Consider the following 27538-nt stretch of genomic DNA (forward strand, 5'->3'; position numbering starts at 1 on the left):
CAGCACCATTGGATGTCTCAGTGTGGGGGTTGGGACCAGCAACCAATATGGTCCTCTCTCCCTCCCTTTTCCAACTTAAAGCAATTCTTGTCCAGAAAGGAGTCATAGAAACTGTTGCCCTCAAGTAAGAAGTTGTATGTGCCCAATGAGGAGTGTGAGTGTGCAGAATCATCGAGTTCAGGGGAAAGAGTCTGAGAGGAAGTGGGGCTTTATTCTCTCATGGCTCAAATCTGCTAAAAATCAGGTTACTTAGGTTTAAATTGAGCTTAGTAATAGGGGAGTGGGGTGAAGGCAGAATACAGTAGAGAAGGAGTTAACAAGAGGGGCACTAAAGACACAACCTTGATCTGTGCACAGGGCCTTGGCTATACTCTATTTCTCTGTAGATCTTACATAAGTAGATATGCCCAGAAGGCTTGGTGGCTAATGGAGTTTCTGTGGTCAGGGAGCCATGTCTAGGGCAGGGGGCCAAGGTGGTGGGGGGAGGAGGAAGCATGAAGTGAAATCTCCATCTATATCCAGCTAATTGAAATGGGGTGTGGGGGGAGCAGGAGGAAGTGGGGCAAGTCTTGACATGGGGAGGGTAATCTGGGCTACAGAGGGAGCTGCAGGGAGTGTGCTGAGAGATTTATTTGTATATAAATTAATCTGTACACCTCACAAGGGCAGGACTGTGCCTAGCTTCTGGGAGGCAGAGAGTGCTGACTCAGGGAAGCAGAAACTTCTGCCTGGCCCCCTTCTCCTACCTTGGTGCCCCAGGGCTTCTGGCCACCCCCACACTCAGCTTTCATCCTGTCTGACTTCACTGTATACCTGTCTTTCTCCAAAGGAAATCACCTGGGAGCAACTTTTCCAGAGAGGGCAGAGTGGCCCCTCTAGGATGTCCTTTAGTTCTGGCAGTTCAGCTTCCAAAAGCACTTCTAACCACAGTCAGCTGCCTCTGGACATCTCTACAAATCCCTAGCTCCCAACTCATTTTTACAGCCTAGCCCTTGTGGTTACTTTTTACTATCACCCCCTGACTCTCTTACAGGAAGCCAGACTTGGCTGTTCCCACTCCAGACAGAAACGTGTCTGGGTTTGTGATGCAAACCCCTCTCCCAGGTGTCTAGACTTCTCATGTTATGGGGCCATTCCCAGAACCTGAGAAGCCAAGGTCAGGGATTTGGGTGAGGGTCTTGCCTCCAGGTCTTGTAGGCCGTGGGAGTGGGAGAGAAGTAAGTCAAAAGTTGAGGAGGGAACATTTAATTTTTTTTTATTTCAAAACAATGAATTAAAATAATTTCAATATATAAAAGGAAGGTATGCACAAAGACAGATCCAGTGATGTCTCTGCGTGGGAACTAATAGTGACCAGAGAGGCAAGGAGAGTTTTAAAAAATCATAAACCAGGCAAGGGTTTATGACTCACCTTCCTAGGGGGCCAAGATGAGGAAGGAATGGTATAGACAGAGCCTAGTAAGCATCTCACTTCTTCTGCCACATGGTCCAGATTCAATCTGAGAATCTGTACGGTGTCTCCTAGTGAGGGATAGGCGCTGACAGGGGACATAAAGACTGAATAAGGCCCCACCTTTCCTCTGTAACAGCTCACATGCAAGGAGAGAGGACCAACCAGGTGCAGACGAAATGCACAATTACTTAGCTCATGCTGTGCTAGGAGTTTAGCTAGCAGCATCAATGAACACTGTGGAAGCCCCCAAATGGCAGTGGTGGAATTCTTCCTCAGGTCACCTAACATTATTAGTTAAAATCTGAGTTGGGTCTACGGCCAGGCTACCCTGAACAAGCCTGATCCTGTCTGATCTTGGAAGCTAAGCAGGGTCGGGTCTGGTTAGTACTTGGATGGGAGATCACCTAGGAAGACCAGGTGCTGTAGGCATAAAAAATAAAAAAAATAAGAGATTGTAAGCTGACAAGGTCCTTGCAATCTATGAGGTCAACCAAGGGTTGCCTTGCCTTAAAAAAAAAGAAAATCTGAGTTGGCTCTTGAAGGATGTATATGATGTGACCAGGAGGACTGAGCAGGCAGAGGGAGCATGGTTTTCTCTGGGACAGTTGAGTCAGGCCAGGTACATACTTCACACCTTGGTCAGGGCTTATGCTATAGTCATTCTGACCAATTTAGTCATACAGGTCTCAGGAAATAAACATCTCTTGGTCTTGTGCCTAATAAACTCATATGATGAGAGAAGGCGTGATGATGACAGCCTCCTTCCACAGGATTATCTGTCCACAAACTGTAGATTGATGCTCCTCTCTGGTACCAGGACAGTCCGGGTCATTGGTCTGATTGGGGCAGCACCTGGCTCAGGCTGCACCTCAAAGTGGGTCAAGATCTGGAAAGGGAGGAAGAAGGCTATCACTGAGAGGAGTGGATAGTAGTGGGCTTGATTGGTAATGGGCATTATTAGTGTTAGGATGGTCAGGGTTGGAAGGGCACCTGTGCCTGGTGGTAGACTTCTTAGTTAATCAGGATATGGGATTATGGTATAGGGAAAAAGATAGTCCACATACCCTTGCTCACCCTCCAGGCCTAAAATGGGATTAATATATTTCAGAGATTAGGTCTACCAAGTCATAAATGTTTTCCTATGCTTGTCACTGAGTCCACAGCTTTAGAGGGTTAGGATCTCTCCCATTTGGGGAAGGTAGAAAGTCTAGATCACTCACCTGGGCCAAAGCCATTTGTAGCTCAAGCTCTGCAAGGCGTCTCCCTATGCAGCTGCGCTTGCCAAAGCCAAAGGGGAGAGAAGCAAATGGGTGGAGGGCTTGATCCTCCCTCAGCCAGCGAGCTGGACGAAAAGCATTTGGCTCTGGGAACTGGGTGGGGTCCCTTGAAGTGGCATAGTGACACAGCGTGACCAGTGTCTGGTGGGGGAGGAACACAAACTTGTCAATTTGGGCCCAGGAATGAAGGGAGGAACATGGAGAAGAGGATACATGGATTGGGATGATGGCAGGCTCTGGTTGGTGATGGGGAAGTTTTCTGGGCTGTTTTTAGAATGATTTCTCCTCAGCCCCATTATGTCCAAGAGAGAAGCACATAGGCCAAAGGGAGAGTTTGAAGGGCTTATGGGGAATGGTTTGAGAACAGGACGATGGCCAAGATAATGACTTAGCAAAAGGGACTCATAGGCTCTACTTACATTTTTGGGGATAATGTAGTCACCCACACGAATGTCTTTGTCTGGAACACGGGAATTTCCAGGTACCACAGGGTACAGTCTGGGTTGCAGAGCACAAGGGGAGACAGCAAAGTGAGGCTGGGGCCATTATCCTCCCTCTCAAGCCTGCAACTTCCAAACCCATTCTTGGCCAGGAGTAGAGTACCATTTTCCTCTGCTCTCTCTCTCCCTGTTCCCATCTACCACCTGCTTCCCTAGCCCTTTCCCAGCATTTTCTCTAGCTCTTCTTCTCTTGCTCCCTCACCTTAGCACTTCCTTTAGGACAGCCTTCAGCAGGGGCAGCTGGGACAGAGCAGAGGCTGAAAAGTGGGCATTGGAGCCTGGGCCCAGGGCAGCTGTGATCTCCGAGTGGAGTGCTGTCTGGACTTCAGGGTGCCGAGAGAGTTCATATAAAGCCCAGGAGAGCGTGTTGGACACCTGAGGGGACAGGTAAGAGCATCAGAGGTATTAAAAGTGGGAAATCAGGGGGCAGAATATGAAGCAGTCTTGAGTGTAGGAGGTGCTAAGCCAAGCTGGTCAGGAGGGCCATAGTGGATCCTCTTCAGCAGGACCGAGACTGAGGAGGCTAAGCTCTGAAAGGGGGGCTCCCAATATGGAGGGAGAACGTCACCGTGTCCACTCCAGCCAGTAGCAGCTCTGTCACATTCCCCAGGATGGAAGGGACAGGCAACTCTTCTCGGAACAGGAAGTAGGTCAGGTGAGCCCCAGATCCCATGTCCTCCTCAGGTTCTCCGTCGTTCCTCATGGTTATTTCAGCCTCTCGCCTCTCCACATGCTGCTGGGCTGTGGGAGAGAAGGTACAGGGGTGCCTCGCTAGCCGGGAACGACTTTACCGTTCCCCTGTCGCCACCTCATCTCTGTGCCTTACCAAATTCAAACATCTGGTCCCAGTCTCGGCAGAGGCGGCCCCAGGGTCCCGGCACGAGGCGGTGCAGCCAGTCAGGCATCGCCATGGTCAACAGCGTGGATACAAACACAGATCCCACAGCACGGATGAAAGTCTCTGTGTCTGGAGGCACTTCTGCCTCCAGGCAGCCTAAGCGCGAACCAAGCACCACTGCAGCTATGCCTGGCCGGGAGGGGGCGCTGTCAGGGCACTGGGAGACCCCTGCGGGTGCCTCCTAAACTTGCCCCGACTGTCTTGGGACTCACCTTCCAGTCCAAACTTGTAAAACTCTCCAGCTACGTCCCGAACCAGGGCTGGCGGCCCAACACCGCGTCCCCGTTGGCACCGCAGTCGCCGCACAAGGTCAAGGACCACATTGTTCAGGGGCCTGGCATAGCGGGCGGCCGCTTGAGGCCGGAGGAGGAGTGGGGCCAGGAGGCTGCGGAGCCTCTGCCATTCTTCGCCTTCCCTGCGGGGGTGCGGAGAGGGGGACCATCAGGGTAGATGGAGGTGTGTGGAGACTGTTCAATGGGGCTGGCTGCAGTGGAGAAAGGAGCGTTCGGCTTGGGTGGCCAGGAGAAGGATTGTTTGCTCCCTCAGGGTACAGAAACTTGCCCTGCCTGCGCCTGCTTTTCATCCCCCTTTCTTATTACTCATTTCCTGCCCCAGAGGGGCCTAGGTTCCTAAGTAAGCTGAGTTACAGAATCTTATATTCCATCTATATCCTGGTACCCTAGCCCCTCCTGCTGGTTTCCAAGATTCTGGCCCCAAAAGATAAGGACATGAGTAGGAGTGGTAGGGTGGTGGTTGAGGGCTGGGTTCTACCTGAGCTTGGGTGAAACAGAAGGTTGGGAGCCCCTATTTGCCAAATGTTAGGGGACACGGCCGACCTTCCTTCGTACTCCCAGGCTGTCTCCACACCCGCCACAGTAGAGGGACACAGTGGGGCATCTGGGCTTTGCGGCTAGAGAGAACTCACGCGGTGAGCAGTCCGCAAGCTCGGTGGCAGCGTCGACGGTGCTCAGCCCACGGCGAGAAGCTGCAGCGCTCGGGTCGCGGCCCCTCCTGTCGCAGCAGCTGTTCAATGAGTGTAGGGGCTGCCACATACACCGAGCGCACCTTCCCGAAGCTCGCCAACCACACTGGCCCAAAGCGTGTGGCCCCCAGCACCTGGGAGAATGGGCGCAGTGGACACTGGAGACCCGGACAAGGGACTCCCAGCTTGGGCTTTGAAAGAGGGAGCCTCTGCTCGCAAGCTCCCAGCTAGTGCATGGCCCTGATGCTGCAAATCCCTCCTCCTCTTTCCCCCACTTTCCATTTCTAGGAAGTTTATGTGTTATGCACAAAACGGAGTAACTGAGTAAAGCAGACATTCAAGACTGCTCTTTGGTCACCTGGGCTGAACCAGGTGGAGAAATCCCTAAAGGTTCCTCATGTGGACTATGCATCTCAAGACAAGCCGCCACTGAAATGTATAGGAGGGCATGTAGCTTTAAGCACAACGTACTGAATACACTGGGAAGGAACTGTGCATTTCTGCCTCCCGCGCGCTTGTCCTGGACCCACCTCGCTTCCAGACTTCTGCACAGTGAGGTGCTTTTCGAGTACACTCCTCTGCTTGGTGTGGGGATGGACTCCGTACCCTTGAAGCCACAGCCCCGATCCCAGTTTTTTTCCATAATTCATGGGCATTCATTCCTACTGGCCCTCTCTCCTCCGTTCTGCACTAATTTGTTTCCCCAGCATTCAGTCCCAGGAACAGCGGTCTCCCTCTACCTGCAGCTCGTGTAGCCGTGACAGCCCCCCTTTGCAGAAAAGTTCAGCAAGGAAGCTGGGTGTGGAGGGTCCTGGGATGTCTGCCAAGCTCCGTGGCGCTGAGTCGGAGCCTCTGGAGCCCAGTGAGGCGCCCAGCTCAAGAGCACAGTGGACGCGATGGAACACCCTGGAGGCGAGCTTGAGGGTCTGGGTCATGGTTTGGTTCAGGGAAATACAGCAGTCCTGAGCATCTTGCCTGCGCCCCTATTTAACCCTTGGGCGAGACAGTGGCGACGCCCCCTCTCTAGGCTATTCATCCAATCCTCTCTCCTGAGTGTTCTGTGCTGGGGATTAGCACCCAGGAACAGTAGGCGGGGCTGGGGCTGCCTTTGCAGCTCCTTTGGGTCTCATGTTGCAATGACCCTCTAGGGAAGGGGAGGGCTGCCTCAGTTTCTCCTCCTGGGCCAGTGCCTTAGGCCAGCAGCCTAAAGATCTCTTCCTGAGAAAGGCTATTTAGTGAGACTTAGGTGACCAAGATAGTCAGTCCCTGTTATTGCCACCACTTCCCCGGGAGCCAGGCCCCTAGGGCCCATCCTCAGGAATTCCTCATTCTCCAGCACCTCCTAGAAGGGAAGCCTGGAAGAGCCACAGCTGTAGCCATTCCCATATTCTTGGCTCATCAGGCAGCACCTTATCTGCATGTGAGCAGAATTTTCAGGCATTACCATACCTCCCTCTCTCCCTGTACCGGACACTGAACAGAAGGCAGGTGAGTTAATCAGAATGGCTCCTGGAGCCTTCATCTTTGTTCCTTGTGTGTGTGTGTGTGGGGGTGGAGGTGGGGGTATTTTTAGGTCAACAAACTCTTGTCCTAGCCTTGGGAATTTGGGGTTTGAGGAGCAAAAATGAAGGAAGTTTTTGCAAATTAGAAAAGTTCAGAGATTTCTCTGGATTGTTGGACAGACAAAGGGTTGAGGGCTCTGAATCTCCAGCTGACTCCATCTCCTTTGGGGGGCTTTCTAGTCAGCAGCCCCTTTCCATTTTTAGCCTCAGAATCCTCCCCAGTTTGGCTCTCTGATCCTCACTCCCTCTCCCCATCCCCATCAGGCTGTGCCACCTTTGAAGTTCTGGAATGGAAGGTAAACACGAAAAAGGAGAGGGTCTCCACCCCCACACCCTCTCTGAGACGCACAGATTCCCCAGGTCAAGTCTTAGGAAAAGAGGGAATGGGAGGAGGCACAGGATACACTCTAGCCTTCCCTGAGAAATAGCAGCATGGGCATGTGCATATGTATAGGTTATCCCCAGGACTACAAAGTACACACAAGTGGATAGGTGACTTGAGTCTTGCAGGCAGTTTAGATGGACAGTGGAGAACTGCATTCCTCACTCCAGCTGAGGAGAGATCCTAGAGGGAGATGGGAATATTAAGGGAGAGCAAGACCCCACACCCTCTCAAATATCCCTTCTGGTCCAAGGTCTTCAGGCCTTCTCAATCAGCTTCTTCTGCTTTGTGCTGGCAGTGGAGGGGCAGGAAGGTGAGAAGTGACAGGGGTAGTTGTGAAAACCAGGATTCTGTGCTGGGTAGTTCTCCAACTTCTTTGAGATTGTTGCCTCTCAGCCCCAGCAGTCTCAGCTGAAAAGGTTCAGAGAGGTTGATCTTTCTGGTCCCTGAAAAATGGAGCCCAGCTAAGGTAAGGTAAGCAGTCAGTGACCAGGAGGGGAGGGATTGGGGGTCATTGCCTGGAGGGCGGGATCTTGTATTCTTCGGAAGATGGCTGGGAAATTCTTTCCTCCATTGCGTAGAACTTTCTTTCCTTCCTCGGTTGAGGTGCCCAGATGTCCCACAATGGGGTCTTCACTCTGAGAAAAGGGTTCAATAAGTCTTTGCCCACCCTTCAGATTGCCCATGGCCCTGAGACTCCCATCCATCCTATTGCACTGAGCTGGGTTCAGAGAATACAGAACCACTCTGGAAAGGGCCTGCATCTTCACCATTTCCCTTAGACTCTCAACTCACCAGCTCCTCCAGAGGCACACGCTCAAATAGTGGGTGTCCTTCGAAATGGGTGCACATCCAGTTGTGTAGCTCTAGCACATCAGTTATGGTATATACCAGCCCCTGCATAGGCAAAATTACTCTAGACAGGGGACTGCATATAACTGAACAGCGAGATGATAAGATGCACCCCCCACTGAATTCTTAGTGAAGGTCCCTGAATAGGCCATTCGCCCCATCCTCCTTTCCATTCCCAACTCACCCCAACTCTCAGCACGTAGGCATATTCTGCCAGCAGTGTAGGACTGATGATTCGCCACTTGTGCTTCGTCCGCTTGAAATGTGGGTCAGGGAAGAGGAAGAACATCTTTGTCAGCTGTGAGATAGACACACATGGACTGGTTGTAAGAGCCTGGCCTCCATGTCCCATCTGCCTACCAGCCTAACCCACCAGGGCCCCTCCCCACCTGGCCCTTGCGGAAGAAGTTAGGAAGGTGTTTCATGGCATTGCTACGGAGACAGGCGATGTTCTGGAAGCCGCCTCCAGGAGCTGCTCGTAGTGCCCGAATTCGGTCTTGCACATAGTCTGAGACCTTCACCCGGATCTCTAGACCCAGAATCAGCGTGTCTGGGAACAGCGGTGACAGTTCCACTGGATACAAAAATAGGAATGGAATTATTAAAGTCATACTTGCAGGAATTGCCAAGGGGTCCACCTAGGAAAGGAAGACTCAATCTGCAACTACCAAAATCAGAAATGGCAAGTGTGGAGAGATAGAGACCTATATAGATGGTTCAGTGCTGAAGAAGAGGGCTGGGGGAGATCCAAAAACTGTCACCAGGACTGGAAATGGTAGGGCCTGGGAATACATGTACAACTAAAGTGCTTTAGTGTTTTTAGACATTTTCACATTCAATCTTCTTAACACTCTGTAGTAAATCGTGACAATGAGGAAAACTGAGGGTCAGAAATGCCCAAGGTCATAGAGCTAAGAAGAGACAGAACCAGGACTTGAACCAAAGCTTTCTGCCACCAAGTACCATGCTCTTCCTCTTGTCATGCTGTTATCTCTATGGGAAAATTTAAAAATAGAGAAATGGCCTAGCAAGCATGGCTAGGGCAATATAGACAATATAAGAACTCAAAAACAGGGGAGTGGAGCAAAAGAAATATGTTCTGGTGAGGAAGGGGTGGGAGGGAGGGAGTGGTAGAATCCCAGAGACAGTTCAGGATCACTGGCCACAGTGGCTAATCTCTGACGCTTGTGCTGACCAGCTCACTGACCCGGCACCTGGCAGGTGAAATGGCTCACGTAGTGACTGGGGTCAGGTGCGAGGCCAGACAGGGCAACCCAAGTGCTAAGAGGCATCTAAGGCAGCCTCCTCCCTTCTCCAGGGCAAAGGCCACAGACCCAGAGTAGAGAGAAGGTGGAGGTTCTCCACACTGATGTCACAGCACCAGTGTCTGGTCCGAAGGGGAAAGGCCAGTTATGGCCCCCATTAAACCTGCTGAGACAGCAGAACCTAGATATTGCCTCTCCTTGCCCCAGAGAAAGGGCCAGAAGAATGTTACCTAACAGGCCACCATAGCCACAGCCTATGTCTGCAAACTCCACTTGGGCTTGAGCTCTCTTTTCTTTCTTATCCTTTGGGTCATCATGGCTCTGATTTTGAGCGAAGAACTCTGGATATAACTCAGACCAATCCATCTCCTCTGGCTTCACAGGACTATTGGAGAGAAGACGTGAGAAACATGAGAAGGCTGGTCATACCATTGCAAAAGTGGTACTACGTGTGTGGGTGGATGGGTAAGGGTGGAAAGCAGATGGGAGGGTTTCCCAAAAATTCTGCAACAGTGGGCCCTTTGGCCTCTAGGAGACACAATGGAAACCCCCTTAACCCCCAGTGTGAATCACAGGCCCATCAGGAGTCCCATGATTGCTGATCTGCCTATCTTCATTTCTAGGGGTTGATGTGACTCTCCTCTATGGGGCACAAGTTCCCCTTTCCCCAGAGATTGGCTGCCTGAGGCACTGGGACCTTCCTCTGTTTATGTGCTCTGTGCGAAGAGGAGGGAGTAAAGTGAGGGCGGGACTGGGTGTACGTTTGTCTTTTTATGAAATCTGACAAAGGAAACCGAAAGATGGAAAAGGCATTCTGCTATCATCACTCTAGTCTTTAACAATTTTTTCCTCCCAAACTTGCACCGCTACCCAGACTTCGGGCAGAACGCCACGCCCCCTTCCAACCAGCCAACTCCCACTAACCCACCCCCCAAACTGACGTCACCCAGCAGATCCTCCCGGGTTTATCTTTAACCCTGCCTGCAGTCCCAGCACAATCGCTCTCCGCGGCTGCTCTGGGCTGTCCTGAGAATGCCGCTCTCCTATCTTCCCCCTGCCCGGCTCACTCACTAGCGCAGCGTATGGTCCGCCATGGGGTTGGAGTGAGCACGTTGCCGATAGTAACGCTTCTGCGGCTGCGGAGCCTCGGCTCCTGCGGGGGCTCCCGCCATGATTCCCCAGCCCCGCTTTTCTCCACCGAACCCACGTGGAGACCAAGGGCCGCGGCGCAGGTTAATGACGCAGCCAGGCACTTTGTGAGCAGACCCCGCCCCTTAAAGACCCAAGACTGACTTCACCTGGGCTGGGCGGGGAGGACGGGAGGGGCCAGCACTGGGGTAGCCTCCGCACCTCAAGTCTGTAACTGGGCTAGCAAGGCCAGAGCCGGCACCCAGCCTCTTTCCTTAGCCTGTGTGGTGGGCCTGTTCTGGGTTACCATCCTGGTTGCAGGCACCCATACACCCCGCAGGTAAGAGGGGTCTGGGGACCCCACTTCCTATGGTAGAGATAGAATCAATCCTCGCTCCGCTCTCCTTTCTCCCAGTCTCCGACCAGTCTGCCGGGTCTAACCCGCACGCGCGAGTCCCATCGGGTATACGCTGGAGAACGGCAGGAGGGGCAGCTCCTCATTCCACCTCCAGGAAGTCAAACTGGAGGAAGGAGGGCAAACTCGGGGAGGCGGGGCTCGGTGCCACGGGGCAGCCGAGAAGGCCGCCGTCCCCCAACCCCCATCCCGCTCCAGATCCAGGATCCCAGCGCTGGCCGGATGGCCGACCTCCGTCCAGATCCTGCATGCGAGCCGGAATCGGTGTTCCCACGGGAGGTTGGGCTTTTCGCCGACTCTTATTCTGAGAAGAGCCGGTTCTGTTTCTGTGGGCACGTGCTGAGCATCACGCAGAACTTCGGGTCCCGCCTCGGGGTGGCAGCGCGCGTGTGGGACGCGGTGAGAAGTGGGGGAGTCTGGGCGAGAGTCCGCGGGACGTCCAGACCCCGGACTCTCTTCCCATATGGAGCCATCCCCACGACAGTCTTTTTTCTTCTTTTTTCTCCTATAGGCTCTGAGCCTGTGCAACTATTTCGAAAGTCAAAATGTAGATTTCCGAGGCAAGAAAGTGATCGAACTGGGCGCGGGGACGGGCATCGTGGGGATCTTGGCAGCGCTGCAGGGTGCGTGAGCTTTGCGGCGGAACGGGCTTGGGGGGACGGGGTTATGGAGAAATTGTCACTTCCTGGATTCTTGGGACCAGTTCAGTAGCTTCTTTTAATAAACTTTTTTTGCGCCTACTTTTGTGTGCCAGGCAGCAATCATAGGTTGTCAAAGCACCCAAGGTGGTTGATTTGGGCGCAGGATATAAATACCAGGCAGGTCTTAGCAGAAGGAATTTTTTTCTACCATTTTCCTTTTTGTGATTTCATGGACAATGCTTTGCTTTGGACATGGTCTTCTGTCAAGATGTATATTTGGGGGCACCTTGTAGGGGATGTAATCTGTTGTTTTAAACCTCATGAGTGCTTTATTAATTTGTTATTAATATATTTTAGATAGTTTAGATTTTGATTGCTCGAGAGAAAGCTTAAGAGTTTCCGAGGGTTAGGGTGTGTTTTGTGGGAAGTAGGGTTGAAATTAGGCACCACAGACTTGGGAAATGAAAGGTAAGGAAAACTTTGCTTCACTTTTATCAAGAACCAAAAACTGCAAAGGAAACAGTTCCTTGATTTATAATCGTAATGGCAGGCAAAACCTCATACTAAAAATACTTATTTAAAAACATTTATGATGTCGTCTCCCCAGAAATGCAAATTAACATGTGCTTGTTCAGAGGGACACAACTAGATCACATTCAGAGAAGTCTTCTCAGAAGCAGGCATTCATTTTTCAATTGATTCAACCAACATATATTTGGAGTCCCCTATATGCCAAGAAACATGCTAGGTATTAGAATACAATGAGTAAGACAGATTTCCTCTCCCCAAGGAGCTCATGGTCTAGGGGGGAAGACTGGAAAGATGTTACTGTACCTCTTCCCACCATCTCTAGTTCAGACCACTGCCATCTCTTCCCTGGATTTTCACTAGCATCTTCAAGATTCCCCATGGGGAAGTTTGGCATGCCTACATTCGAGTTTGTGACCTTCTCCTACCTTCCCCATCTCAGCTTCCTCATTTCAGTGAATCAAACCACCATCTGCCCAGTGAGAAAACTAGACATCACCTGTGACAAGTCCCTTTTTCTCATCCCCATATCCATTATTCAAGTCCTATTGGTTTTGTCTCCTAAAAATCCTTTAAATCTCATGTTTTTCCATTGACACTGACAGCTCCCCAGTCTATGCCACCACCATTACTTGCCTAGACTGCTATAACTAGTCAAACTGGTCTTTCTGCTTTAATTTCTTGTCCCCACCTAGACCTCTGCCCCCACCTAGCAGGTAGAGTGATCTTTTCAGAATGCAACTGTAATCACTTGCCATCCCCATCTTTCGGTAGCTTCTTGTTGCTTTCAGGATAGAACCATCACGTTTTAGCATGGCCTCCAAGACCCTGCCTCCCTCTAGCTTCTTTCTGTGCCTCTCCCTCCTTTTCCTATATGCCTTGTGCTACCTATTGCTCTTCTGTCAGTTCTTCAAGCCTGTCTTGATGTTCCCTTCCTTGGAGCCTTCATACAGGCTGTACTCTGTGTCTGAAATCCTTGTACTATCTGGTTAATACATATGCATCCTTTAGCATTCAGCTCAAACATCACTTCCAAGGGAAGTCCTCCTTGATACTGCCACACACCCAGGCTAGCTTAGGCCCTCCTATTATATACACAACTCAGCTGACTGGTTTCATTTTAAATTTGTTACTAACCTCAGGTCCATCCCTAAGTACTGCCCAGCTAGCCTATTATATCTCCCCATTCACTTATTCTGTTCTTCTAAACATCTAATTCTTGCCTTCTTACTCTTCAAACCTCCAAATGCCTCCTCCTCTATCTTCACCCTCAGCTGATGACTTTGTTTCTTATCTCTTCCAATTATTTCTATTTTCTCATATAAAACGTCCACATGTTCCTACCACAATGTATACTCACCTAATTGCATCTGGATCTGTATGTGCTGCCTTCTCTCTTGTTAACCATGGTTGAATGCACTGTGCTGCCAGCTAAGGTCAAGCCCTCCACTTGTCAGGAGCCACCAAACCTTCTCATCTACTCAAAGATATTGTTCCAGTAAATATCTCCCCTTCCCCATCTCTCCTGCATTATCAATTTTTCCTTCTCTCTGGATCACTCTCTGTATGTGTGTATGGTGTATATAATGCACATAAATACACTGTAATTTCTCCTCTCTCAGAAAAAACTCTGGTTTCTGCATCCCTCCAGGTACTACCCTATTTTCTCTCCTATACGACAAAACTCAAAAGACTTAATATTTACTGTCTTAGTGCCTCTCTTCCTATTCTTTACTCAATCCATTCTAATCAAACTCCCCCATGCCCCTTCCACCCCAGTTGCTCTAGTCAAGGCTATTGTTCCAAAAAGTTGAGTTTCATTCCCAACTCCACATTGTTAAACACATGGGTCACTTATGAACCTGTCTTGTCTGGCAGTGTTTGACATTCCCTTCTTGCAACATTGCTTTTGGTTTCCAGGGCTCCACACCTCAGGTTTCTGCCCACCTCTGGAGCACTCTTTTCCATTCTCCTTTCTTGGTTCCTTATCATCTTCACAACTGAAAATTTGAGTGCCCCAGGACTCAGGAGCAGTGCTGTGCGTGAGCCCTTCTGTTTTCTGTCTACACTCACTCCCAAGCAATCCCATCACCTCATGGATTTAAATGCCATTTCTATGCTGATGACTCTCTGATGGCCCATTTCTACCTCCAGACTTGTTTGTGTAACCTCCTGCTACTCAGTATCTTCTTGCACTTGTCTGATGGACATCTCAAACTTAATGTGACCAGAAATGAACTCATAATCTTCCTGTCCAATGCTGCTCCTCCTGCAGCCTTCTCTATCTAAATAAAAGGCAATTCGGTCTTCTAGATGGTCATGCCAAACATCTTGGTGACAGCCTCAACCCTCTTTCTCTCTCTAATATATCATATCTAATCTGTCAGCAAATCCTATTGAGTCTACCTTCAAAATATATTCAGGATCTAACCACTTCTTAGACATTGCTACTGCTTTGGTTCAAACTACCATCATCTCTCACGGGGGTCATTGTAGCCACCTCCTAACTGGTCTCTTTGCTTCTAACCTTGCCCCTCTACAGTCTTTTCTCATCCCAGCAGTCAGAAGAATCCTTGAAAAGCATAAGTTAGTGTATGTCATTCTTCCATTTAAAATTTTCTAATAGCTTCCTATTTCACCCAACTAAAAGCCAAATTTCTCAGTCTCCTGACAAAGCCCTGGTTAGGATCTGGCCCCTATTCTCATTTCTCTCACTCTGCTCCAGCCACTGGGCTTCCTGCTATTTCTCAGGCCTGCCAGGCACACTCCTGCCTCAAGGTCTTTGCACCTACTGGTCCCTCATTGGGTATGTTTTAGCATGAAAGATCCACATGGTTTGTTCCATCACTTCCTTCAGGTATTTGACCGAACATATCTGCTTAGTAAGGCTTTCCCTAACCATCCGATTTAAAATTACATTCCCTGCCTGTCCCTCAAGCAGTTCTTATCCTCTTTCTCTGTTGATGCTTCACCAGAGTAATTTATTACCCCTGACATACAGTGTATTTTAGATGTTTTGTTTGTTTTCTGTTTCTTACCACTAGACTGTAAGCTTCATGAGCAGAGGAATTCTCATCTAATTGATTTACTACTATATTCTCAGCACCTGGCATTGAGGCATATAATAAATATTAATGAATGAATGAATTCTTTTTTAAATTTATTATTATTTATGCCTACAGAACCTGTTCTTCCTAGGTGGTCTCCCATCCAAGTACTAACCAGGCCCAACCCTGCTTAGCTTTCACGATTAGACATCAGGCTTGTTCAGGGTGGCATGGCCACAGACAATGGACCATGGCTCCACTGCGACACAAACCCAAGACCTTCTACGTGTTAAGCAGACGTGCTAACCACTACACTATGGAACCACATTCATGAATGAATTTTTAGTACATCCTGTTTCTATAATGGTCATCATGATTATGATTAAAGAGTTTTGTAGTACCTAGTGTGTCTCTACCTCTAGAATAAAACTCAAGGAAGGCTGAGGTTTTGTCTTGCTCACCACTATATCTCCAGAACTTAGTTGGTGCTCAGTACATGTATTTATGACATGAATGAGATGCTAATCTGATCATCTTCACTCCTTACTTCTCCCTTTAAAACCTATTGCCCTCAAAATCAAGCCTGAATCTCCTTAGCATGTTATAATCATTTTTCTCTTTATTCTCATGACACTTTTCTCTTCCCATCTATATTCTCTAAGATCCAGCCTTCCTTGAATATGCCATATTTTCTCACCACCAGGCAGTTGTACTCTCTGTTCTCTGCTTGGAAAACTCCACCTGACTAAATCCTACTTGTCCTTTTTAAGGCTCACTGAGGTCATGTCATATGGTAAGTTTTCCAGCACGCTGAAGGTTGGTCTGTGTCAGTAGGGGGCAGTTTAGTGCTGCCCAGGCTTCTGCTGACATATGATTATTGTGTTTCGGGCAGAGGGTTGAAGATTAGCTCAGAGAGAATGTTGATGTTGTAGAATGTAGAGTAATGAGAATGACAGTGCGTAAAATGGAGGTTAGGGCAACTAAAAACCAAAGTATGGACTTTGGGCTATCAAGACATTTTCTTCTAGGCCCTGAGGTATCTGGATCTTCTGGGCAGGAGCCAAGCAAGACCTGGGTTGGTCCCTCTGACTTGCATTTCTCTTCCTTCCTCTTTCTCAGGGGGGGATGTTACCATCACTGACCTACCCCTGGCCTTAGAACAGATCCAGGGCAACGTCCAGGCCAATGTGCCAGCTGGAGGCCGGGCCCAGGTCCGCGCCTTGTCCTGGGGGATTGACCAGCATGTCTTCCCTGGGGACTATGACTTGGTGCTGGGGGCTGATATCGTGTACCTGGAGCCCACCTTCCCACTGCTGCTGGGGACCCTCCAACACCTGTGCGGTCCTCATGGCACCATCTATCTGGCCTCCAAGATGAGAGAGGAACACCGGACAGAGAGCTTCTTTCAGCATCTCCTGCCCCAGCATTTCCAACTGGAGTTGGCCCAGCGGGATGAGGATGAGAATGTCAACATCTATAGGGCCAGGTACAGGGAACCAAGACCTGCTTGATGTCACCCTTCTGCTCTTCTGAACTCCTTGTTCTAATGAAGGAACTGCCATATCTCCAAAGCCAGAAACTTAAGGACCAAAAAGGAGGGATTTCTCTTGCCTCTTTCTTCCTTTCCTCTTAGTTCCCTTAGATACGCTTGCACAGGTGCAAGGAGATGCCTGCTTGCTAGGAAACCTAGAGCCCTGGCAATACTGGATTAGAGCACAAAGGAAGTTCTCAGCTTCTATTCTCAGCAGAGGAAGATGGGAGGGTATCCAGGGTTTTTAGGGGAAGGGGAGGTAAATGGGATGTGAGAGCAGTGGCTGCAGAGAGACTGTATTTGATCACTTCTAGTCCTGCGGTTGTCTTTTTGATACAGAATAGATTTTTATTTTTATTTTTTTTTGCCAGATTCTACTGGATTTTTTTTTAAAGGGAAAGAAACATGAGCATTAAAGATCTCTTCTGCATCTAAAGAACTCAGGCTTTTGTTGAGGGGCTGGGAAGGAAAGAGCCTCAGACTACCCACTTCAAGCTTTTAGTGATAGTTGGGTAGGACCATGGCTGTAACTGGATCAAATCCTTCCAGGTCCAAAGCTGGGGATAGGTAAAGCTGGGGATAGGTAGCAGAGCTGTCCTTGGACTGTAGCTTCTTCATCTAGTTTGGAGTTGGGGCCCTGATCACTAAGAACTAGATTCTTCTTTTTATTTTTCTTTAGGCTTCCAATCCCTGTCAGTCCTTCTTTCCTAATGTGTTATGGCTTCACCTCTTTTCTCACTGTAGTATCTCTGGTTGGGGCTCTCCTTACTTACACCCTGGGCCACATAGCACCTCCTCTGGACTCCTGGCCTGCAAGTCTTGTGACCTTCCAAAATCAGTTCTGATTAGCTTTTGCCACTGCCTCCAGAAGCAAGAATAAGCTCCTCTGCTTAGTACTCAGTCTATCCCATGTGATCTCAAATTACCCTATACATCATTTCCTACTGGTTTCCAACATGTATTGCATCCTTGAGCCAAATTACAGAAGGTCTATTCTTTGTTCCTTAAATCCATACCAAGATTTCCTGATTTATTGCTTCATTCTTTTTGATGATTTCCTCTCTGGAAGAGCTATTTCTACTTGTTAAATTCTTCATTACTCTTAGCCTGTTTCCTGAAAAAAGCTTTTTCTGAGCCTCCTATTTGGATATAATTTCTTTCTTTCTTGACACCCTTTAACTGTGTTCATCTTATGGGACTTAACTTGTGTGGTCATGTCCGCTCCCTATTTTCTCACTGTTAGATTACCTTGGAGGGTAGGGCTGTTATTTACTTATCTCCAATTCCCTGAAGCCTAGCACAATTACTGGTGCGCCATAGGTGTTCAGCAAATATTTTGCTCATTCAGCAAATATTTTGCTCATTCAGCAAATATTTATTGGGTTTATTGAAGGACTGCACCCCTACCTCCCTAGGATAGCTCTGGCAAATTTCTGAACCAACACCTACCTCACGATTTTGTCTTGAGTCATAAGTGGATAATGATTATGAAAGCGCATTGGAAATAAACGAAGTATTACTGCATTTCTTGTATTGTTATTTTGTGATGACTTTGTCTCATGGTTTTCTGTTTTAACTATGGGGGTAATTCTGTCCTGAAATGTCTCGGTAAGCCAAGTAGGGAAGGCGAGTGTGCTCCCTCCGACCAGCAGGTGGCCCTATCCTTGTTTGGAGCGTTTAAGTGGAGAAGTTTGGCCCTGCCGCCACGCCGTAGGCCTGTGGCCTCACCAGTGCGCCTGCCGGCTACCGTGTGTGGCAGTCAGGGTGATGTCGCTGCTGCGGTCGCTGCGCCTCTACCTGGCCGCGCAGACCAGGAACTGCCCGGTGAGGGGTCTTGGTCCTGACACCGCCCTGCCCTCTTTGCAGGTCTCCCGTGCGGCCCCTACCTTTGATCCCTTTTCTACTCCATGCCACCTTTCCCCCACCTCATTGTTCCTTCGCGGTCCAACCCCCGCACGCTGCCTTTCCCCTACCCGCCGGGACCCACCCTCTCCTAAGGTCGGCTCCAGGCCGACGTGCTTTTCACCTCTGGAGCGCCTCGCTGCGTTTTGATTAGTTTCCCTTTCTTGTTATTCCCTCCAGGCGGGGGCCCTTCTGTTTCAATCGCTTCAGCCATGGCACACATTTCACGCTGGGCCCTGGCTGTCCTCCTCAGTCTCCAGCAAGGAGCTCCTCATGAAGCTGCGGCGAAAAACGGGCTATTCCTTTGTAAACTGCAAGAAAGCTCTGGAGACTTGTGGCGGGGATCTCAAACAGGTGTGAGGGAGGAGGGAGGAGGGGGCACGGGGGCAGGTACTAGAGTCCCATCTCAGTCTCTTAGGGGAGATCTCGCCAGGGAGCATAGAAGTCAGACCTGCTGTCGCGTTGTTACAACGGCAGACCTCTAGATAGGAGTCTCACGTAAATGACACTCTCGGCCTTTGACCGTCTTATTTAGGAGCATTTGACTTAGGATCCGGAGTTAACAAACCCAATTCCATGCAACACTGTTAGGCTGTTTCCTGCTGTTTAGAGCTGAAAGGGCTTGTGCGAGCTCTGGAGTCAGATGGACCAGGACTTAAATCGCGGTGCCTTTATACTAACCCCTGTGACCTTGTATTGTAGGACTGGGAGGCGAATTCCCCAGAGTGAGGATTCAGGTCTGACACACAGAGGGTTCTTGACTGCACACAGGAAAGAATTCAAGCACAGGCCAGGGAAACAAAAGGAAAGTTTATTAGAGAAGGAATAAAGTTCCACAGACAGACCGAGTCTCCTCTCAAAGAGAATGAGAGAGAGACTCCCACGCCCATTGTCCAAGGAATTCATTTTAAATGTTTTCCTTTCCAGGTATGGGTATGCAGCGTTAAAGGCATGGGGAAATTGTTAGTAAACTCATCAGGAATCTTCCTGTCGGTTTCCTGTGGTCTGTCTATATGCTGATCAGCCAGATTCCTGTGTCTAGCAGCACAGTAGCAAGCTCTGAAGGCAGTCTGGTTTAATATTTAGTCAATGTGTGTAGTTTTCATGCCTCTTTCCTATATTACTAGGATACCTTACTTAATCTTTCAGAATTGCATTGTTCTTGTATATATAGTGAATACTATTATTTGCCTCATAAGGTTGTTGTGAAGATTAAACTTACCCAAAGTACCAGGCACAGTGCCTCGTATTTGGCATTTAGTGATAGGCTGCCAGTAAATGATAGATTACTTCAGTTTCTATTAAGGGATTGAGGGGAAGCAGAAAGAGTCAAGGGACCTGGACATATTTTAGAGCACCGTTCAGTTCTAAATTCTGTGACTTTGTCATCTGTTCTTTTTCTTTTCAATACATAGGCAGAGAGCTGGCTCCATGAGCAGGCCCAGAAGGAGGGCTGGAGCAAAGCTGCCAAGCTTCATGGAAGGAAGACTAAAGAAGGCCTGATTGGGTTGCTACAGGAAGGAAGCACGACTGTGTTAGTAGAGGTGAATTGTCCGAATTCTAGATACTAGGAACAGCTATCCCTTCAATATAAGGATTTGTGGTAGACTCTTAAAGAAGAGGTGTTTGAGAGCCACAAAAGGTAGTTGAATTAAACCCTTGAGATCACAGTTATTAGCTGAGGCTTTCTTTAAGTATAGAAATGTACATGTATTTTGACGAGAAAAGGCCTGCCTGTCCAGAATGTTACTCCTAAATGTGACTCTAGTGTCGCTTTACACCTTGTCACGGATTCTTTCCTGGAACAGTTAGATTTTAAAGCTAGGAATTATATTAATTAGATGATAGAGAATAGCTGTTTTAGAGGTTTTGGGGGCTACAATTGTTAGAGAATCAGTTATGGGTTCGAGTGAGATTAGGGTAGATGAGAGTTTAGATTGAGAGAATGAGAAAAATAAACTGATAGCAAAAGTGGTTTGTAGTTAGGTAACCTGGAGAATGAGGTGGTTATGGCATGCAGCCACAGGTAAGTGGCGAATTTATAGTGAGTCCTTTGGGGACATGGAACTATCTTCTGAATGCATAGGTCATTGCTAACTCATGGACACAGTAGGAATCACTTTATTCAATTTCTGGCCTCAAGCTAGGAGAGCAACTGCAGCTTTAAAATTCTGGGGTCATTTATTTCTCTTTTGAATCTCCAGTTTTTTTCTATCAAGACCTTGGTTTACTCTTCAACCTTAAGTACTTTTGGAAACTATCAATAAACAGCTTTTACAGCAACATCAATTTGTTCCTACAGGTAAACTGTGAGACAGATTTTGTTTCCAGAAATCTAAAATTTCAACAGTTGGTCCAGCAAGTAGCCCTTGGAACCATATTGCATTGCCAGAGCCTAAAAAGTCAACTCTCCACGTATAGTAAAGTGAGTTCTGGGGTCTCCAATACGTTGTTTCCAACATGTTGGATTTGTTCCCCGCCGTCCCATTTAGGGTCTTTACTGTTCTCTTGTTTTCAGACATTTTCATGTTTCACTCCCTTACTTTTTTCTCTGCTTAAATGCTATCTCTTTGGAGAGGCATACCTTTCCTTCTATGGTTCTGTCCCCGTATTTTACTTCATTAAAAAATGTTTTGTTATAGTGTTTATATATTATATTTTTATTTGTTAATATGTTGTCTGTCTTCCCTGATGGAACACAAGCTTCATGTCTTTACACTGCTGAGTCTCTGATTAAAGAGAAGTGGGTCCAGCATTTGGTTGAGACTCAGTAAATCTATATTGAATGAATGAATGAATGAATGCCAGTGGAGTGGAGTCAGTCAAATCAGGTGCAGATTTGTATTAACAAATCTAGACTGGCCTGAGGAAAGGATTCCTTAATAAAGATATTAGAGATGGCATAATTTAGGAGGCTAGCATATTTTTGTCCATAGAAGGATTAAGGAAGAAATTATATCCGTTTGCCTTCGATTCAACCTTATCGTCAAGGCAAAAATGAAGCAATTACTTACACTTTTTTTGTTTGTGTTTTTCTCTTCCTGTTTATCTTTTGAGGTCTCCCGTGGTGAATGTTGTTACTAGCATTAAATAGCTATATTATATGGAAAACTATGTTGAGATTATTTTTAGATCGTATTTAGTAGATGAGTCACTTGAACTAGAAATTCTAATCTTGACTTTGGCCTTAACTCTATTTGTAACCTGGAACCATTCACTTACTTTACTGTGCTTCTGTTTCATTATCTTTAACTTCGGTTCCTTTTAGCTTTATTTCTTTTTTTTCCTCCTTTTGGTCTGTAGTTTAACTTTTTAACTTTTATTTTGAGAAAAATTCAAACTTACAGAGAAGTTGCTAGTAAACTACTGTAAACTACAGTGGGCTTTTATCCAGAGTCACTATTTATTAATATATTTTGCCTTATTTACTTTATCAGTTTTGTATACATATTATTACAATTATTTTTATCCTTTTATGAGTATGATGCAAACATCAGGACCCTTTATACCTTTAGCTTGTATCTCCTAAAAAAGAGGACATTCTCATATAACCACAGTACAGTAATCACATTCAGAAATTTTCACATTGCTAAAACTTTTTAATTTACATGCTATACAATGCATATTCATATTTTGCCAACATACATATTTTTCTTTTGATCCAGGATCATATCCAGTATCATGTGTTGCATTTAGTTGTCATATCTGTTTAGTCTCCTTTCTTTGTCCCTCAGCCTCTTTGTCTTTCATTACATTGACATTTTTTTTTTAATTCTCCCCCCTCCTACTTCCACTCCTGACCTACGGTTGTTGCTGTCTCCGCTTAAGAACTGGATCTCTGAAGGCGGGGCATCTCCTCTCATGTGCTCTCGGCACACACCGGGTCCTGGCACACCCAGGGGGCCTAGCGCACCCGGAATATGGCCTGTGGCTCCAGTGGGGCTCAAACCCAGGTCCTTCTGTGTGTAAAGCAGACGTGCTAACCACTATTCTATGGAACCACCCTATATTGACATTTTTGAAGAGTACAGGACAGTTTTGTAGAATGTCATTCAAGTTGAGTTTGTGTGATGTTTCTTCATAATTAGAATATGGATTTTGTAGGAATAGTAAATTATCCTGTATTTTTCTTAGAACGTCACATCAGGAGGCACATAATAACTGTTGGTCCCATTATCGATGTTAATTTTAATCTCTTGGTTAAGGCAGTATCTGTCAAGTTTTTCCACTGTAAAGTTACCATGTTCCTCTTTGTAATTAACAGATAATCTGGATGGGAGATTCTTTGAGATTGTGTAAACATCAAGTTCCTCAAAAAATTTTGCCTAATGGTTTCAGCATCCATCATTGATTTTTGGCAGGATCCGTTATTTCTACAATATTTGCAAAATGGTTATTTTTCTCTTATAATTTTTAAAAATATATTAGTTTTATTAGTTGGCTTTTTTATTTAGTGATTTATTTAGTACCAACATCAACTGATGGATTCTTATTTCATACAGTAAGTTATAGTTCATTGTATAATCCATTATTCATTTTGATACTCAAATTATCCCTGGTTTTGGCTAGTGCAGGCTGAGCCTGTATAAGCTGGCTCCATTGTCCTTTGATATATCCTCATTATTTTCTGAGTATTTCTTTACTTTTTGGCATATAAGATATTCTGGACTCATACTTTCCTTGCCCCAACCATGGAATTGTTTATTTCTCTAAGGAATTACGATCCTTTTTAGTGGGGGAATGGTTTTCAGAAACCAAGATTTGGGCATTAGGTATGCTTATTTCTATTAAGATGTCATTGCTGCTCTGCTCTTTTGAAGGAAGAGAGTGTGTGTGTGTGTGTGTGTGTGTGTGTTTCAGTTCTAGTCCTACACCACAGGGTTCTTCTTTTTTTTCCCCATTCTATCTTTATCTTCCTTCTCTCATAGTAAGTACACTAGCTCCTAACGACTTTAGTATGTTTATACTTATTTAGCCAATATTACAATACACATTAAATTGTTTCAGAGTTACTATACCCTACAGCTGCAAATAACAAACCTACTAAGGAGTTCAAGGTTTCTTTGATGTTCTTTTGTTTTTACATTGAAATAATGTCAAAGGACTGTACTGAAAGTTACTTGGATTAGTTTTTTTATCCCTTCTGTGAGGTTTTGTTACTTATTTGAAATACAATTAGAGTTTATGCTTAAGTTTAGTCAATTTTCGTTTTCACCCTAAATCCTTGTTAATTTAATTTTTGAATGTGTAACATATTAGCAAGGTTCTGAAAGTTAAAACTATAGTAGACACATACAAGCCTTACTCCCTTTTTTCTCCCTTCTACCCATTTCCTATTCACTCCTGTGGATAACCAACTTCATTGGTTTCTGCTTATCCTTTATGTCATTTTGCAAAAATAAGCATATTTATATAAATATTTCTTTTTTTATGTTCTGTAGAATTTTTAGAAATTTTATTTTTACCTTTTTTTATTTTTTTATTTTTTATATAGATATTTCTTACACAAGTGGTGGTATAATTTGTACATATTCTTTTAATTTGCTTTTTTTTTCACTTAATAATGTATTCTGGAAATTATAACAGCTCATGGAGCTCACCTGTTTTCTTTTTTCCAGCTGCATAGTATTCCACTGTATGGCTGGCTGTGCTATGATTTATTCAACCAGTCCTCTCTTATGTTTGGGCATTTAGGCTCTTTATAATATTTTACAGTTAGAAAATGCATAGCTTTGTGCATGTGTATGCTCATATTGTTGGAAGTGTATCGTCAGGATAAATTCCTAGAAATAGGATAATAAGGTCAAAGGCTAAAAATATATGTAGTTTTGTTAGCTATTGTCCAATTCCCCTCCTTTGGATTTGTACCATTTTGCATTCTTACCAATAATCTGCAAACCTTTTTAGCTTTAAATTTTTATGACTGTGTGAAATATTGTTCCTGATTTTAGGAAACTACATTCTAAGAAGTTAGGCCAGAGGATAGGAGTGGAGTGGAATTGGGGGTGGTGTAGTGATAGAATAATCATTTTCCAAGAAATAGTTTTTTTTTGTTTTTTGATAATTTGAATATTACAGAACTGATTTGTGTTTTGTGTTTGTGTGTGTGTGTGTGTGTGTGTGCGCACCCGCGTGTGTGTGCACTTAGGGCTTTTTGAATTCCTCTGAGCTCTCTGACCTTCCTGCTGGGCCTGAGAGAGAAGGCTGTCTCAAGGATCAGCTGGCCTTAGCAATTGGTAAGTATTTGTAAGAATTCTGGAAACTGGAAATTAAGAACTGGATCTTGTAGTATCTTTAGTATTCCTCCAAATCTAGATCAAGAATTGTAAGCTCATGCGCCTACAAGGGTCATGTAATATGAATGTGCGAAGTGGGTTGTGTGTTAGATATTAGGAAACAGTAGGACTCTGAAAAGCTCATACTTTTGCTGAAGTGAATGAACTATTACTAAGCTCTATCCAGTTGTTAACTTGGGGAAAATTGGGTTCCAGTGTTGTCAGAATTTTTAAATTCCTTTGAAAGAATTTAGATTTGTATTAAAAAAAATCTGTTTTTGGCTGTTTGTAACTAATCAAAAATATTTCAACACTCTGCAGATGTCACTGCAGATATCTGTTGACCAAACAAAGCATGTCATTAGGCAGAGATAGCATTTTAACTTTCAGCTGACTGCTACTCTGTACACTATAGAGGAAACAGTATATCAAAGGTCATTTCACCTTCTTTATAAAGGGTCCAGGAAAATTTAGGGGCATCTTTTTTAGGAATTTAACCTTTTATAAACATCTGATCCTGAATTTGTGAAGGTACAGTCTTTCAGATCCCACTGGCTATAGGAACCATATCTGGATTATTGTGGTGGGACTAGTGGGGATTTTGCCTTCTTCCTGTATGTCCTTGATGGGGCGGGGAGGAGTAAGCCTGAGGTTTAAGTTTGCTGGGAATTTATTGCTCATTTGATTTTTCCAGTCAAGGCATCAATTTTAAGTTTTTATCAGATCATCTCGAAGTATGTATAATGTTTCAGTGAGTCATGGATGTGAAACCAGACAGCCAGCTGTGTATGGGACTTATTAAGAAATTCTGGAAGAACTGGGTGTTTTAGCCTTGTCAGTTTCTCAGAATTATCTGTTGGGTAGATGCTTTGAGCTCTTTTTAAGCTTCTTTCTGGTTTCTGGATACTCCACTTTTAGACATAACCATGGCTAATGCAGGGATATTTATCTAGACCCCTTTGTTTATTCTCCTACCCATTCCTGCCTTTTGGCTTATTTGGACTTCTGTTAGTGGGGAGAGCATCCCAAGAGAAAGGGGAAAGCTAGAATTCGTTCTCATAAACACCTACGAAAATTTGACCTTTTTTTTTTGGGAATGAGAGGAAGTTGAAGCCATCAGATGTCATGAGATTTTGGATTTTCTGGGGCTTTTTAGTTGTGGACTTTTCCCTGATACAGTGGATGATCAGGAGTTGTCTTTGTCAGTTGTGGTGTTTGGGAGAAACTAATTTGGTGGTGAAAAACAATTGCATTGGAGTCAGATATGAGTATTAATTCTGGCTTTGCCACGTATTAGCTATGTAACCTTACACAGGTTACTTAAGCTGTCTAAGCCAAAGTTTAATAATAATAACCAGCATTTGAGTGCTCATTATGTGCCAAATACTGTAATAAATGCTTTTACATATATTATTTGTTTCTTCTAATAACCCTGCTTTCAGGTTATTGTAAGCGGTATCATCTGCATTTTACAGATGAAGAAATTAAGGCTTGATAAATTAGTAAATGGGGTTATGCCATTAAGTCATATGCCTCAGATCATATTGTTTGTAAGAGACAGAGCTGAGACCTGAGTCCAGAGTCTGTGTGACAACATAGCCTATGTTTTTAAACATAGTGTGCCTGGCACGTACTTGGTGCTCCATAAAGGTACTCTCCATTCCCCTTGCGCATACCTTTGACTCTGTAAATTGAAAATAATATTTCCTTCTTATAGCATATCTACAGTGTAAATGCAGAGGACTGTCTCCCAAACTTGGCCACTTCTGTGCATATTTTGGAACTACCAAAGGCATCATATTCTGGAAGGATGTTTTTTGTTTTTGCTTTTTTATAGGGAAACTGGGAGAAAACATGATTCTTAAACGAGCTGCATGGGTGAAGGTGCCAGCTGGGTTCTATGTTGGCTCTTATGTCCATGGAGCAACACACAGTCCCTCGCTCCACAACCTGGTGCTGGGGAAATATGGGGCCCTGGTCATCTGCGAGACGTCTGAGCAGACAGCAAACCTCGAAGACCTTGGTCGCCGCCTTGGGCAGCACGTGGTGGGCATGGCCCCACTCTCTGTTGGCTCCCTGGATGATGAGCCTGGAGGCGAGGCCGAAACCAAGATGCTGTCCCAACCATACTTGCTGGATCCCTCTATCACGTTGGGACAGTATGTGCAGCCCCAGGGGGTATCTGTAGTAGACTTTGTGCGATTTGAATGTGGAGAAGGAGAAGAGGCAGCAGAGGCTGAATAGACTCCAGAGACTTGGCCCAGGAGGAAATGTTTATTCTTAGTTCTGGACATTATTATAAAAAGTTATTTCCTAAGCCTCTTCAAACCCAGAATGTTTTTTATTTGAGTTTGTAATGAAATTATACTTCAAGGATAAAGTTATTAAATAACATTGTTACATAATAAAGAGTAGTCTTTTTTCTTGTTTGCGTAATGCTAGGTTTAGCTTTTTTGTGTATTTCTTGTGACACATTTTAGAAAACAACAGGTGGGCCTAATTGAAGTGACTGACAGAGTCTGAGAGAACAGGCATCAACAGTTGTGCTGCTTCTCCTTTCAACATAGAATTATTAAGGACACCATAATAATTCTAACTCATTCTATCGTTTTTCTCCTGTGACATGGAACTCTCTTGTTTTGTTTTTGCTTCGTGATGCTTTGGACTATGCTTCCACCCTGGAACTTCCCAGTTATATCACTCCTGCCACGTGGATTTCTTTGGAATTGTTGACTCAAACAGAGTTGTCTGGAAAATGTGGTTCATTTGTTGATGTCTGTAGTATGCTCTGAAGGCTCTCTGCAGTGGTATACACACTGGTCTGGCCTCATTACTGAAATTAATAACACATGGCCCTATTTCTCTTTTGGATAATGGGGTGTGGATGGGTGTGGATTGAG

General features: G+C 45.8%; 4 protein-coding genes and 1 pseudogene across 10 annotated transcripts; 3 read left to right on the forward strand and 2 right to left on the reverse strand.

Moving 5' to 3' along the window:
- Positions 1–1229: 1229 nt before the first annotated feature.
- Positions 1230–6666, reverse strand: CYP27B1 (cytochrome P450 family 27 subfamily B member 1). Its single transcript, XM_039865835.1, has 9 exons — positions 5851–6666; positions 5054–5244; positions 4341–4543; positions 4057–4257; positions 3799–3971; positions 3433–3605; positions 3150–3228; positions 2674–2871; positions 1230–2339 (listed from the first exon to the last, which is right to left on the reverse strand). The coding sequence occupies exons 1-9, from the start codon at positions 6043–6045 to the stop codon at positions 2226–2228; spliced, it is 1527 nt and encodes a 508-aa protein (XP_039721769.1). The 5' UTR covers positions 6046–6666; the 3' UTR covers positions 1230–2225.
- LOC120605202 (uncharacterized) lies at positions 1764–1882 on the forward strand (annotated as a pseudogene).
- Positions 6667–7157: 491 nt separating the features above from the next.
- On the reverse strand, positions 7158–10661 carry METTL1 (methyltransferase 1, tRNA methylguanosine). Of its 6 annotated transcripts, none has more exons than XM_039865844.1 (7): positions 10243–10405; positions 9402–9556; positions 8296–8480; positions 8091–8162; positions 7850–7951; positions 7573–7692; positions 7158–7465 (listed from the first exon to the last, which is right to left on the reverse strand). In XM_039865844.1, exons 1-7 carry the CDS (start codon positions 10341–10343, stop codon positions 7322–7324), a joined length of 879 nt encoding a protein of 292 aa, XP_039721778.1. In that variant the 5' UTR covers positions 10344–10405; the 3' UTR covers positions 7158–7321. The 6 variants fall into 6 exon arrangements, with proteins under 6 accessions (XP_039721778.1, XP_039721777.1, XP_039721782.1 ...); XM_039865843.1 differs by having other exon boundaries at positions 8091–8204; positions 10243–10402; XM_039865848.1 differs by having other exon boundaries at positions 8091–8204; positions 10100–10382.
- Positions 10646–17985, forward strand: EEF1AKMT3 (EEF1A lysine methyltransferase 3). Of its 2 annotated transcripts, none has more exons than XM_039865854.1 (3): positions 10646–10989; positions 11226–11337; positions 16050–17985. In XM_039865854.1, exons 1-3 carry the CDS (start codon positions 10669–10671, stop codon positions 16439–16441), a joined length of 825 nt encoding a protein of 274 aa, XP_039721788.1. In that variant the 5' UTR covers positions 10646–10668; the 3' UTR covers positions 16442–17985. The 2 variants fall into 2 exon arrangements, with proteins under 2 accessions (XP_039721788.1, XP_039721790.1); XM_039865856.1 differs by having other exon boundaries at positions 10798–11113.
- A 122-nt stretch (positions 17986–18107) lies between these two features.
- TSFM (Ts translation elongation factor, mitochondrial) lies at positions 18108–27047 on the forward strand. The gene is made up of 6 exons (XM_039865834.1): positions 18108–18285; positions 18544–18717; positions 19779–19907; positions 20666–20788; positions 24512–24599; positions 26476–27047. Exons 1-6 carry the CDS (start codon positions 18229–18231, stop codon positions 26880–26882), a joined length of 978 nt encoding a protein of 325 aa, XP_039721768.1. The 5' UTR covers positions 18108–18228; the 3' UTR covers positions 26883–27047.
- Positions 27048–27538: the final 491 nt, after the last annotated feature.

This window comes from Pteropus medius, unplaced genomic scaffold (genome assembly GCF_902729225.1).
Source record: "Pteropus medius unplaced genomic scaffold, Ma_sr-lr_union100, whole genome shotgun sequence".
In the NCBI taxonomy this organism is placed as follows: Eukaryota; Metazoa; Chordata; class Mammalia; order Chiroptera; family Pteropodidae; genus Pteropus; species Pteropus medius.

What these genes read in the sequence shown, in the direction of transcription:
- CYP27B1 (XM_039865835.1), bottom strand. Translation starts at nt 6,045, where the DNA reads ATGACCCAGACCCTCAAGCTCGCCTCCAGGGTGTTCCATCGCGTCCAC. An exon ending in CACGGCTACACGAGCTGCAG is followed by an intron (nt 5,245 to 5,850) that starts GTAGAGGGAGAC and finishes CCATTCTCCCAG; the next exon opens with GTGCTGGGGGCCACACGCTT. An exon ending in GCTTGCGGACTGCTCACCGC is followed by an intron (nt 4,544 to 5,053) that starts GTGAGTTCTCTC and finishes GCACCCCCGCAG; the next exon opens with GGAAGGCGAAGAATGGCAGA.
- METTL1 (XM_039865843.1), bottom strand. Translation starts at nt 10,343, where the DNA reads ATGGCGGGAGCCCCCGCAGGAGCCGAGGCTCCGCAGCCGCAGAAGCGT. An exon ending in TGGCTATGGTGGCCTGTTAG is followed by an intron (nt 8,481 to 9,401) that starts GTAACATTCTTC and finishes TTTTGTATCCAG; the next exon opens with TGGAACTGTCACCGCTGTTC. An exon ending in TACAAGATCCCGCCCTCCAG is followed by an intron (nt 7,466 to 7,572) that starts GCAATGACCCCC and finishes GAACCTTTTCAG; the next exon opens with CTGAGACTGCTGGGGCTGAG.
- EEF1AKMT3 (XM_039865854.1), top strand. Translation starts at nt 10,669, where the DNA reads ATGGTAGAGATAGAATCAATCCTCGCTCCGCTCTCCTTTCTCCCAGTC. An exon ending in CCGGAATCGGTGTTCCCACG is followed by an intron (nt 10,990 to 11,225) that starts GGAGGTTGGGCT and finishes TTTCTCCTATAG; the next exon opens with GCTCTGAGCCTGTGCAACTA. An exon ending in GATCTTGGCAGCGCTGCAGG is followed by an intron (nt 11,338 to 16,049) that starts GTGCGTGAGCTT and finishes CCTCTTTCTCAG; the next exon opens with GGGGGGATGTTACCATCACT.
- TSFM (XM_039865834.1), top strand. Translation starts at nt 18,229, where the DNA reads ATGTCGCTGCTGCGGTCGCTGCGCCTCTACCTGGCCGCGCAGACCAGG. An exon ending in GTGGCGGGGATCTCAAACAG is followed by an intron (nt 18,718 to 19,778) that starts GTGTGAGGGAGG and finishes TTCAATACATAG; the next exon opens with GCAGAGAGCTGGCTCCATGA. An exon ending in GCACGACTGTGTTAGTAGAG is followed by an intron (nt 19,908 to 20,665) that starts GTGAATTGTCCG and finishes TTGTTCCTACAG; the next exon opens with GTAAACTGTGAGACAGATTT.